Here is a 13,526-nt window from a genome sequence, read left to right on the forward strand (position 1 = left end):
GGTCCTGACTGTGCCACTAACTGAACGTGTGTCTTCAGACAAGCAAATCCCTTACGAGGAGCTTAGTTTCCCCTCCGTCAGTGGGGAGTGTGGAAAGGACCTAAAATGAACCAAGGATCAATTTCATGACTAAAAGCTAAGACTTGAGGTACGACTGTCCAGTTCCGACCTTCACTTCAAGCCCACCTACCCACGGCAGACCCCGCGAAGCCCCTTCCCACCAGCGCCGGGCCGCCGGCCTCGCGCTAAACCGTTAGACGTTAACGCTTCATCCCGCAATGGGCGGGCCGAGGCCTGCAGCTTCCGGCGGCGAATGGCGAGGCGGCGCGTGGCGCTCCCCACCGGCCTCGCTCGGGCGGGTCCACGCGCCAGCCCGCCGCGCCCGAGCGCCTCTCCGCCGCGGTTGAGGGCCTTCCCAGCTCCAGCAGTGCATGCTGGGAAACCCCAAAGTGTCTCCGCGGCACCGAGGATAAGCGTTCGTAGTGGGGTAGGGAGAGAGAAGTCGGGGGGGAGGGGGACGCGAATCACTTTATGCTAATAAGTTCGCCCGTCCTTTATGGAGATTGGCCAGGGTTTTGCCTTAACAGCCAATCACTTTAGAACAAGGGTGGGCCAGTCGAGATCGCTCATACTCATTGGCTGGGAGGTTGCAACGCGAAGGTAGAGTTTAAACCTAGAGTATCCGGGATTATTTTTTCCCCGCCGGGCGGTGCGTGTCCCGGAAGTGACGTAGCTCTGGCCGGGCGGCCGCCCTGCCCCCGCTTCCTTTCACGCTGCTGCCGCCCGTAGGTGGTTGTGGCCACCGAGTCCAGAAGGAGGTGGCGGCGGCGGCGGCGGCGGCAGCGAATGATGCCTGGGAAACTCCTCTGGGGGGACATTATGGAGCTGGAGGCACCCTTGGAGGAGACCGAGAGCCAAAGGAAGGAGAGGCAAAAGGTGCGCTGAGGATGGGCCGCGCCTTTTTTTGGGCTGCGCCGGCTTGGGCGGGGAGGGGATCTGTCTCAGATCTGATGGCCTGTCACAACCCGGCCGGAGCATCCCAGGGCCTCCTCTCGCGCAGCCCTTGTCCCTTTGCGGTCGCTCCGGGCCCATTCCCACCTCCATACCCGTAACCTGCAGAAGGGCTGCACTAGGCTTTGGCCTGGCGCCCTGTGCTCCCTCAGCCCTTCCCGTAGGAGCCTAAGAGATGGGCAGACTCAAGTTCCCATCACCGCGGAATCTGTTCTTTCTTTCCTCTTTTTCCTTAAGCAGCGAGGCCTGTTCGGTTCTTATGGGCTGTCTTAGAAGATGATTAAGAAAGATGGTTGCCTTGAATATGGGTTACTTCTCCGTCACCCTGACCTGTGAGGGAGAATCTTGGGGAAATAGATCTTAGGTTTACAAACCTCGATAGCTAGTGTTTAGAGGCTTAAGGAAAAGTGTCACAGCCAGCATTGCTAGGAGTTGGCTGTGATGGAGATCGTGTGGGTTGTTTCACTAGTAGGCTTTACTGTTAGTATTTTCATTCAGTCCACAAGTATCTAATGAGCTTACTTTGTGCCACACTCTGCTGGCACCAAGGAGTTCAAATAAGTCCCTTCCCTCAAGGACCCTGTAGAGGGGTTGCCGAGAATTCCCATCCCCTCCCTCAAAAGAAGGAGACCCAGAGAAAAGACAGCAGAGCTTAGGTGGGTGAGGAAGCTGTATTTGAAGGCTGACATTTGACAAAAAAATGGAAATATTTTGTATAGCTCCAGAGAGCAGAACTTACCTTTCCTACCTTATCACCAAGGTAAACTTTGCCATTCCAGCCAACCAGTTATTTTTTGTCTGTGTGGTGAAATATACATAACATAAAATTTACCATTTTAACTATCTTAAAGTGTAAGTTTTGTAGCATTAAGTACATTCACATTGTTCTGTAGCTATCACCGCCATTCATCTCCGGGACTGAAACTCTGTTCCCGTTAAACACCAACTTCCCATTGCCCCCTCTCCTCAGTCGCTGGAAATCACCATTCTACTTTCTGTCACTATGAATTTCACCTCTCTAGATACCTTATGTAAGTGGAATCACCAAGCAGTTGTAATTTTGGCTCCCCCTGAAATGCCTGTATCTCCTTTTGCATTCAAATCCTATCTATTGGGGCGCCTGGGTGGCTCAGTTGGTTGAGTGTCTGCCTTGGGATCAGGTCATGATCCCAGAGTCCTGGGATTAGGCCCTGCTTTGGGCTCCCTGCTCAGCGGGGAGCCTGCTTCTCCCTCTCCCTTTGCTGCCCCCCCTGCTTGTGCACGTGTTCTCTCTCTCTCAAATAAATAAATAAAATCTTAAAAACAACAACAAAAAACAAATCCTATCTCTCTGTCAAGGTTTAGTTTATGTGTCTATTCTTTTTTTTTTTAAGATTTTATTTATTTGACAGGGAGAGAGAGAGCGTGAGCGCACAAGCAGGGGGAGTGGCAGGCAGAGGCAGAGGGAGAAGCAGGCTCCCCGCAGAGCAGAGGGAGCCCAATGTAGGACTCGATCCCAGGACCCCGGGATCATGACCTGAGCCGAAGGCAGTCACCTAACCAACTGAGCCACCCAGGAGCCCTGTGTGTTTATTCTAAACAGTCTACTATACACATCCAGTAATCTCATTCCCCTTTGAAGTCTTGTTCCAGTGCTATCTTTGTAAAGTTAGCTCACTTTTCCCTTTTGTATCCTCCCCAAAATGTTTCCTAAGATTCTTGAGGGAAATGGCCGTATACTTGTCCATCCTTACATATCAATACATTCTTGTAAATTGGTGGCTTTCACGTTGTAGATTCTTCAGAAATACTTGTTGATTTTCCTCTAACTATGAAGGATAACTAAAGATTGGGAAGCAGATTGGAGTACCAACTAATAGAAACAGCATTCGGGTAGTGATCTGGCACTGAGTTGAAGATAACTTTGGTTTGGGTGTGTAGAGCTATGGAGCTAGGCCTTAGGTTCTCAAAACTGGAGTGCAGGTGAGGAAAGAAGCATGGAAGTGTTTGTTGAAGCCATGAAAATGGTATGAAAGTATACACAAAGAACAGAGACTTAAGGAGCATCCACAGAAGGAGGAGGGAGAGGAACCATTGGAGACGGTAGGTGTAAGAGGATAAGGAAGGGATATAGACTGTCGTGGAAGCTGAGGAAGTGAACAGTGTCAAGCACTCACTACGGATCTGATGTGGAATGATGTATTTCATCACCTTGGGATATCACTGAGTTTGGACTTGGGGTCTTCACTTTACCTTGCTTCATGTTCCTGAAGTATGGGGCCCAAAGGTGATTCTAACCCAAGGCTGGCTCTGTAAATAACCTTGTTTTTCTATAGAACTTGTTGGTTTGGGGAGATGTGGGCTAGTTCAGTTAATGAAAGATCAAATGTTGTAACATGTAACTGTATAACTTATGTTAATGTAAAGCTCTACTGTTTACAAAGCATTTTCACATATGTTATTCTGTTTTCACAGCATCTCCTCCATTTTATGGATGAGAAAATTGTATGTGAAAGTACTCTGTAAAATTTATGTAAATCCTGGTGAAAATTTTGGTGGTGGTAGTTTTTGCTATCACTAATAACTACTTTGTAATTTATTTTGAACATTTGACCAAGTAATTTCGAAGTGTTAAATTGCCAAATAATTTCTTGCTGTTTGCACATATTAAAACACTGGTTGGTCACCAGTTTGGCATTTTTTTTTTTAATTTTTAAAGATTTTATCCATTTATTTGACAGAGAGAGAGAGGGAACACAAGCAGGGGCAGTGGGAGAGGGAGAAGCAGGCTTCCTGCCGAGCAGGGAGCCCGATGCGGGGCTCGATCCCAGGACCCTGAGATCATGACCTGAGCTGAAGGCAGACGCTTAACGACTGAGCCACCCAGGCACCCCCAGTTTGGCATTTTAAAACTCAAGTTGCAGAGTTGTCTTTTTTTTTTTTAAGTTCTAATAATTAACTAAAAAACTTTAAAATTAAAGTTTCAAGGATTACATATACTTGCCTTTCCATGGGAGTATAACAATTGGAGCTTTACGTGAATGACAGTTTTGTTTGGTTTGTATATTCTTTAACCTGTTAATTATCAAAGTTCAAAGAGGAAACATGATGTGAAAAGAGCATGGGCTTTCAAATTAGACAGAGCTTGATTACTAGCACTTCCACTTGAAGGAAATCCTGCATGTGAGTCTTTGGCAAGTTACTTACCTCTAAGAACTTCTGTTTCCTCATCAGTAAAATGGCAAAGGTACAAAGGTAATACAGGTTCGCTATCCCTTATCCAAAATCCTTGGGGCTGATTCAGAATTCTGGGGATTTTTAGAAGGGTAACACCCCAGTAGGGTTTGGGGCCCCAATTTATAATCAAAAACATTAATATCAAATGTGAATATGCATCCTAAGTGGAATAAATAAAGGTTATAAATAGCCTCACATCAGTTCGAGTCAAATTTTCCCACCAAATGAGTTCAGGTTAGGTGAGGTTTTGTCTCCAAATAAGTTACCAAAAAACTTTCGGTTTTCAGAGCTTTATGGATATCGGAATTTCGGATAAGGGATTATGGACCTGTACTTCCCTTATAGGGTTGTTATGAAGATTTAAACAAGATAAGCCGAAAACACATTACACAATGCTGGGTAGGTACTCAATAATTATTAACTTTTTTTCTCTTGGAGATAGAAGTTTTTGTTTGTTTGCTTTTTAATTTATAAATCTCGGGTTCTCATCTTTTTCTGAAAGGAGCTATTTTGATTTCCCTTAAATCATGTAATGGGATCAGAGAGGGGCTAGAGGCCAAGTCTTGAGAATGCAAGAAATGGGATGAGAAAGAAAGCAAGAGGTGAGGCTTAAGCTTGGCATTAGCAACCAGTCTGGATTTTTACCAGGTAACTTTTCAAGGTGATGGTAGATTGAGCTTTGCTGGTTGGGGAGTCAACGCTCTAAGTTCTCTAGAGTCTTAAGAGGAAAGCTTGTGACCCTCTTGTTGCTTCTTTGTTTTTCCACAGAGTGATAGAAGGAAGTCAAGGCACCATTATGACTCAGATGAGAAATCAGAAACAAGAGAAAATGGTGTTACAGATAACTTGGATGCTCCCAAGACCAAAAAAGCTAAAATGAAAGAGAAGCTAAATGGAGACACTGAAGAAGGATGTAATAATAGACTTTCAGATGAATTTTCTAAATCTCATAAGTCAAGAAGAAAAGATCTGTCAAATGGAGATATTGGTGAATATGAAAAAAAATCAAAGCGAATGTCATCCTTAGATAGTTCTACTCATAAATCAAGTGATAATAAACTAGAGGAGGTATGAATACTTTTTGTTACGCATTTGCCATTATCCTTGAAATACAGGCTAATTTGATTTTTTAGACTAATTAGAATTGATTCCATAATGTTTCCTGCTTAGTGTCCAGTACCCTCAGTTGGACAGTGGAGTTCATACAGCTGAAACCTGATGAGCCTTTTATTCTTTGTCCCTTGTTTCTGTCATTATATTGCCTTTTTCTTTGGGTGGAGGTGGGGGGGGATGTAAATGTAAACCTTTCCTGTACATTTGGGTTCCTAAATAGTTTTTCCAAATTGCTTATTGATGGTCACCTACCTGATTTCTTATGGTTATTTCAGTCCCTACCAGTACTCATGAATTGACGTCTGACTTCCTGAAACAAGGTACATAAAGCCTCTTGACTTTGTGTATTTTGCCTTCTGCTTTTTCTGCTTCTGTAACAATAGCAACTCTAAGTGATCTTTAGATCTTATTGTAACTCAATCTTAAAGCTGTTTGCATTTTTTAAACAAAAATGAAACCTAAAAATGATCTGAAGAAATCTGTTCTGGATATTAATTTTTTGGAGGTGTAGAAAACATGCTTAGTGTAGAATTTGCTTTGCTGGACCCATTGCTTTTGCCCATACCTGTTAGAGTAGATATTTTCTTGCACAGAATTTATTCAATTTGTTCTTGCAGTTTTCCTCTAGCAGAGTTCATAGATTTGTCTAGGTATCATAAATTGTCAGTAACTCAAGTCCTCCGAAAGAAACAACATTGATAGTCTTGATAATTCTTGGTAATCAGTAGTTCTTTATATTTTAAAATCTGATGGTTGCCAATAATTTAAATACATCTGAGCCTAATTTAATGTGTAATCTTTGGAGAGCTTTGGGAAAACATGTTGAATTTTTGCCTTAAAATATGGCATTTTTTTATTTGTGAATTTGGTATTTGTCAGGAAGCACATATGTTAGAGAGTTGATCTAAATAAGGCCCTACAAATTTGTATTGCTAGTAGCAGAATGTACGGGGTTGCTTTTGCTCTGTTGGGATTTTACCCGGTACAATGCTCTGTATTATAATAGGCTTAATTGTTTATTATTTTTTTAGATCACACTTGGGTTCAGGAATTCTACTTCTAGGCATTTATCTTCCTAAAGAGATAATCATGAGGTGTGCAGGGATGTATGAAACTCTTATCACAGTGTTGTTGATACTAGCAAAAAATTTATGCATCCTAAATGTCTGATAGTAGGCAGTTGATTTTAGAAAATATGCTAGATCTATGCAATAGATGACATCTATCCTAAAAGTTGTAGAAGAGTGTTAAAAAGGTATTCAGGGGGTGCCTGGCTGGCTCAGTAGAGCATGTAACTCTTGATCTCAGGGTCATGAGTTCAAAAAAATAAATAAAAATTATTAAAAGGTATTCAGTGTATCCTATTAAATGAAAAAAAACACATTACAATACAGTATATACAGTATTGTTTTTATTTAAAAACATTTAGGGGTGCCTGACTGGCTCAATTGGTAGAGCATGTGACTTAATCTCAACGTCATGAGTTTGAGCCCCATGTTAGATGTGGAGATTACTTAAAAATAAATAAATAAATAAAATTTATATGTGCATAGACTGAGGTTTGGAGGAGTGTTTGTTTCAAATGTGGCTTTAGCTGACTGGATTATAGTTTTATTCTGTTTATATGTGGCTTCTACAATGAAAATGTATTACTTTTGTAATAAATTTTTTTTTCTTTTTAATCTTAAGATAATAGCCTTGAGGTTTACTTAAATGGCTTACAATTTCAGTTTGATATTATGTCTTTTATCTGGTTCTCTGTTTGAAACTGCTATTGTGTATGGTTCTGGAACTACTTTCTTTAAACATAGCAATAATAAAGTTAACAGATGTATTGTCTTCGTTCTATATACACATTGACTAGTATACAAAGTTTTCAGTAGATGTTAAATGATTATGTCATGCTAACCTGTGTATGTGTTAAAGAAATTTTCAAGCTTACAGGAACTTTTCTTTGTTTTGGTGACCTAAAACATGCTATTTAGAGCCATAGAACAACTTTTTTTTAACATTTATTTTTAGAAACAATTTACTTTCCTCATTGTGTAATTTTTTTTAGGTTGGTTTGTAGGCTTCTGTTAGACCTTGTAATTAATATTGTCTGTATCTGTGAATATGACTTAGATGATCAAATAGCTCTTCTGTAATGTCTCAATCAAATGGAAATATATTTTGATTTATGTAGTAGATGTATTTCCAAAGGGAGTTTTATTTGTGAGTTAATAATTTTAAAATGTACTGTGGGAGGGGCGCTGGGGTGGCTCAGTCGGTTAAGTGTCCGACTCTTGATTTCGGCTCAGGTTGTGATCTCATGGAGCCTGGTGTTGGGCTTCATGCTGGGCCTGGAGCCTGCTTAAGATTCTCTCTCTCTCTCTCTCCCTCTACCCCATCCCCCCCCCAAAAAAAAAGAAAAATGAGAAAAAAGAAATAAAATGTACTGTGGGAAAATGTATTGAGTAAACTTGCTATTTAAAGGGATACTTTTGAAATTAAAAGGGTCTTCCACTAATGTATCATGTAAGTTAATCTATAGAATTTTTGCAGGTACTAACTAAAGTTGATTTGTTAGCTCATTCACTAAAACGAAAAATGGTAAATGAGTAAGATTCTAAATATCTAGTTGAATATGAACTATATTAGTTAGAACTTTGATTTCATTTTGACAGACCCTAACACGTGAACAGAAAGAAGGAGCCTTCTCCAATTTCCCTATTTCTGAAGAGACAATAAAGCTTCTAAAAGGTACTATGAATTTTAACGGATATACAACTGAAAATCTACAACTAGGATTTTATAAAAAATCTTTGCCTCTTCTGACCAAAAGGAGAATATAGGAAGCATAAGAGAAATAGCTGTTCTTTAATTGCAGTTATTTCTACATCATCCTTTTTGATATTCTAACCGGTGTTTAACTTTAAATAATTGTATGTATTTGTCAGAAGTGTCAGAACAATTTTTTTTTTTTAATTCCTCTTTGCGGTAGGAATAACTGTAAATATCACTAGGTATTGTATTTTTAGGCTGACGTTGAGGAATCTGGGTTGTCATTTTCAAATAAAAATATTTTTTCCTAAAGCTAATCTTAAATATATTTCAATGAAATCTCATTTTACAGGTCGAGGGGTATCATATCTCTTTCCTATTCAAGTTAAGACCTTTGGTCCTGTATATGAAGGAAAAGATTTAATTGCTCAAGCACGGACAGGAACAGGAAAGACATTCTCTTTTGCCATCCCCTTGATTGAAAGACTCCAAAGAAATCAAGAGACAATTAAAAAAAGCCGCTCACCAAAGGTAACCATTACAGGGAGTAAAAGGTTTAAAACATTAATGGAAAGGGAAAGGAAGAATATACTGATCTTAAGTTCAAGTACCCCCAAGATAGAAAAGTTAGCTCTGTGGCATAAAGTAAAAATTTAGATCCTAAAGCAAAAATTAGTTGATTTTTAACATAAATCTCAAGTAAAGTTGAATGAAGTGGTTATTTTGCATATGAATGTAATGTGTATGGGTCCATAGATGTCTGATAAATGTATGTTATGAAGCCAGCATGTTTAATTTTAGGTATATTTATAGTGAGTATATTTAGTGACCTTCTCTTCTTTTTTTTCAGTCTTGATCTTTGCTTTTAAACAATGAATTTGCTAAAGAGGTATTCATTTATTTAATCATTCAGTAATAATATCATCTGTTTCACTGGTTGACTTTTTAAGAAGAGATTATAGAAATGATTTTGTTAGTCCCTATGTTATTGGGGTACTGGAGATCTGTCTTAATTGTAGTAGAGAACAGAGAAGACTTAGTGAAATTTTAGCCTAAAATTTGATGTTTTCAGAACCTGTATTCACTTTAAGGTTAATAAAAGTGAAGAAGAAAAACAATCAGTATCATAATTTGAACAGATATGTGACTAAAAGTAATTTGTTCTTTGAGACTCCTAAATGGTATTGCAATATGAAAGTAAATTCACATGTATTAATATAATTAAGTCATAATGGTCTTGGATTAGGTTGGCCAACAGGAAATACCTTTTTTAGAGAGTTTTTTTTCTTAGGTGAAATTAGGAAAGACTGCAAGTAATAGAAATAGGACACGTTCCAACACTGCCTTAAAAAGCTTTTATGCTAGAAGGACATCATTGGAGAGTCCAGCTCCACCACTTCTGGCTGTTTGATCTTGGGCAAAACTCTTAACTTCTCTGAGACTCAGGTTCCTCATCTGTACAATTAGGATAATAATGCCACCTCATAGGGTTTTAGTGAGGATTGAATTATGTAATTCACGTAAAGCACTAGTTCTGTGCCAGGCACTGTTTGAAGTGTAAGGAATACAGTAACTTAAATTAACGTAAATCCCTGTCGCCATGGAGCTAATATTTTAGTGCATGAGACAGACAGTAAACAAATAAATAAAACATAAATATTTTACATGACATGAGTGCTAAGGAGAAACAGTTAAGGGAGGAGTGAAGCATATGAAAAGAGGGTTAAGAACCTCATTGAGAAAGTGAGTTTTGAAGAGAGACCTGAAGGAAGAGGGGAGGGGAGGGTATTATAAATCTAAGTTATTGTTCTTGTTGTCATTTGTGTTGTCTTTATTTTTTAATTAATTTTTGTGTGTGTATGTGCTCTGTCTTTAAATACTATGACTTTAATGTTGAGATTCCTAGTTTTAAATGCACCTTAAAAAAAAGTCTTCTCAGTTTGAATTTAGATGTTTTTAGAAAAGTATCTTTTTATTTTTTAAACCTCTTGCTTAGGTTCTTGTTTTGGCTCCTACAAGGGAACTGGCAAACCAAGTAGCCAAAGACTTCAAAGATATCACTAGGAAACTCAGTGTGGCATGTTTTTATGGTGGAACATCCTATCAAAGCCAAAGTGAGTAAATATGTATGATAGTAGTGCAAAGATGTATTTGCTACTTAAATCTGAAGAAATAATGTGAAAACATATATTTGATCTTTATATATTACTGATATTTCTCTCCTCTCACAGTTAATCATATTCGAAATGGTATTGACATCTTGGTCGGGACTCCTGGTCGTATCAAAGACCATCTGCAGAGCGGCCGATTAGATCTTTCTAAACTGCGCCATGTTGTGCTTGATGAAGTGGATCAAATGTTAGATTTAGGTTTTGCTGAACAAGTTGAAGATATTATCCATGAATCCTACAAAACTGGTATATCCTAATTCAAAATAAACACATTAGCAATTATTCTTATATTTAAAAGCTTACAAATTTTTTATTTCATAATTATTATTATATTGTCCCCAGTGTTCTAACAAAGCTAAAGTTACTTGGTACCTGTTCTCTTCCTGAACAAGAAAGTACAATGGCGACCTTTAACTGTTTGTTAGCTTCCTATGCTTTCTTTCATGTATTATTTTTTATAGTCAGTAGATTTATTACTAACTCATTTTAGTGATTTCTTTGCTCATTGTCCCTTTTTAAATTCTCACCTTTTTTCTGGGGTCAGTTTTCTTCATATTTTCCCCCAGTTTTGAAAGTTGAAAGTTTTAATAATTGTAATGAAGTTTGTATGTTCAAAATGGACCCCAAATTTTGAATTTTTTATGATTTCTTTGAAGTTTGGGGGGGGATTTTCAAGAGCTGACTACATCATGGATGTTAAGAAAGCATTTGATTTTTTTTTTGTTTATTTAAGATTCTGAAGACAATCCTCAGACTTTACTTTTTTCTGCAACTTGCCCACAGTGGGTATACAAAGTTGCAAAAAAATACATGAAATCCAGATACGAACAGGTTGACCTTGTTGGAAAAATGACTCAAAAGGCTGCAACTACTGTGGAAGTAAGTAGCTTTCTGGCATGATAGATTGTAGCTTTTAGTTGGTATTTGAAATTTGTTGAAGCTAAACTTAAGTTTTGGGTACTAGTTCAGGCCAAATCCCATCCCTTCCCTTTCCCTTTCCCTTTCTTTCTAAGATTATTCATTTATTTGTCAGAGAGAGAGAGAGCACACACGTACAAGCAGGGGGGAGTGGCAGGCAGAGGGAGAAGCAGGCTCCCTGCTGAGCAAGGAGCCTGGTGTGGGACACATCCTAGGACTCTTGGGATCATGACCTGAGCTGAAGGCAGATGCTTAACTGACTGAGCCACCCAGGCATCCCCAAATCTTTCTTTTTGCCTTTAGTCAGTAAGATACCTGTGTATTTCTATGGTCTGAGACAGAGGAGTAGAATAGAATAAATCAGAGAAGAAAAGTATGTTAACAGACAAGTCCTAACAAGTGATATACAGGCAGCTGTAGAGAGAGACTTAAAGTATGTAGAAAAGGACAAAGGGGGCAGTTAATATCAATTTGAAGAGAATAGCACTGGGATAATGTGTTAAAAGCTTAGGTGAAAAAGTTAGATCTCCATCTCATACCCTATACCAAAAAAATTCTCAAAAGAATTTATTTTTTTAAAGATTTATTTAAGAGAGAGAGCGCGTGTGCATGGGGTGGGAGGAGGGGCTGAGGGAGAGAGAGTCACAAGTAGACTGTGCTGAGCGCCGAGCCCAAAGTGGGGCTCGATCCCACGACTCCAAGATCATGACCTGAGCCAAAACCAAGAGTCAGACACTTGACTGCGCCACCCAGGTGCCCCCTCAAAAGAATTTTAAAAAGTGAGCCATAAAATCATTTAAAGCAGTGTAGATGAACAGTTGATTTCAGGAAAGGGAAAGCTTTTCTAAACATAAAGTCAGAAGAAGATACCATAAAGGAAAAGGATAATTTTCACTCCATAAAAATTCAAACTAATAGTATATTTAAAAAAAAAATTAAGGGGGGGTGGTGCCTGGCTGGCTCAGTCAGAAAGTGTGACTTGATCTCAGGGTCATGAGTTTTGAGTCCCATGTTGGATGTAGAACTTACTTAAAAGGAAAGGAAAGAAAACGGAAAAGAGATTGGAATGGAATTAAGGTAATATTTGCATTTATGAAAGGTACCGTATACGTCACTTTCCATTTAATAGATGTACGGATATGTGTATGTGTACATAAATAAAAATAGTCTAAATAAGCAATAATATAATGTATAAGTACAGTGGAATGGTTAAAAAGAATGAATTTGGGGGCGCTTGGGTGGCTCAGTTAAGCGTCTGCCTTCGGCTCAGGTCATGATCCCAGGATCCTGGGATCAAGCCCCACATCGGGCTCCCTGTTCAGTGGGGAGACTACTTCTCCCTCTCCCACTGCTGCTCCCCCTGCTTGTGCTCTCTCTCTCTGTCAAATAAATACATAAAATCTTTAAAAAAAAAGAATGAATTTGAGTGGCAAAAACTAAATTACAAAATGATAACATATAGAATTATACTATATATATATATATCTAGAGATCATGACCTGAGCCGAAGGACAGACACTTAACTGCCTAAGCCACCCGGGCGCCCCTAGAGTTATACTATATTTTCCAAAAAATAGACAAATAATGCTAAATGGATTCTTTAGATATTTATGTAAATGTATAAAGATAGGTTGGAAAGAGAAATAGCAAATTACTGGTAATAATCACTTCTGGAAAAGAGAACTTATAGTACAGAATAGTGAAAGGAAGCTTGCTTTTGTATTTTGTAATGGCTGAAAATTTTTTCTTTTTTTTTTTTTTAAAGATTTTATTTATTTATTTGACAGAGAGCACAGATAGGCAGAGTAGCAGGCAGAGGGAGAAGCAGGCTCTCCGCAGAGCAGAGAGCCCGATGCGGGGCTTGATCCAAGGGCCCCGGCATCATGACCTGAGCTGAAGGCAGACGCCCAACCGACTGAGCCACTCAGGCACCCCTGGCTGAAAATTTTCTGGGAGTAAAATGTATCAGTGAAAAAAATTTATTAAGGATGTTTTCGAACATATGCAGAAATTGAGTATTTATAAGGGACCTGATGTACCCATCACCAGGCTTTAAGGATGATCTTTTCTAAACCCCCATACCTTCTTCATTCCTACCTTTCTTTTTTTTTTTTTTTTAAGATTTTATTTATTTATTTGTCAGAGAGAGCACAAGCAGGGGGAGCGGCAGGCAGAGGGAGAAGTAGGCTCCCCGCTGAGTAGGGAGCCTGATGTGGTGCTCGATCCCTGGACCCTGGGATCATGACCTCAGCCGAAGGCAGCTGCTTAACCGACTGAGCCACCCAGGCGTCCCTCATTCCTACCTTTGAAGCAATCCAGTCATCCTTTCATTTT

The 13,526-nt window shown here is 39.3% G+C and overlaps 1 protein-coding gene across 2 annotated transcripts in view; it reads left to right on the forward strand.

Annotated features, from left to right (window-relative positions):
* The first annotated feature begins 727 nt into the window (after positions 1-727).
* Positions 728-13,526, forward strand: part of DDX50 (DExD-box helicase 50) — a 38,364-nt gene continuing 25,565 nt past the window's right edge. The window contains exons 1-8 of one of the 2 annotated variants that reach the window (XM_032423761.1): positions 728-936; positions 4,515-4,626; positions 4,996-5,295; positions 8,007-8,082; positions 8,456-8,634; positions 10,100-10,217; positions 10,335-10,520; positions 11,008-11,153. In XM_032423761.1, the coding sequence (XP_032279652.1) occupies positions 5,104-5,295; positions 8,007-8,082; positions 8,456-8,634; positions 10,100-10,217; positions 10,335-10,520; positions 11,008-11,153 (897 nt within the window). In that variant the 5' untranslated portion in view covers positions 728-936; positions 4,515-4,626; positions 4,996-5,103. The remainder of the gene's footprint in view (positions 937-4,514; positions 4,627-4,995; positions 5,296-8,006; positions 8,083-8,455; positions 8,635-10,099; positions 10,218-10,334; positions 10,521-11,007; positions 11,154-13,526) is intronic. The other variant, XM_032423760.1, reaches the window with a different exon arrangement.

This window comes from Phoca vitulina, unplaced genomic scaffold (genome assembly GCF_004348235.1).
Source record: "Phoca vitulina isolate PV1807 unplaced genomic scaffold, GSC_HSeal_1.0 scaffold29, whole genome shotgun sequence".
Lineage (NCBI taxonomy): Eukaryota > Metazoa > Chordata > Mammalia > Carnivora > Phocidae > Phoca > Phoca vitulina.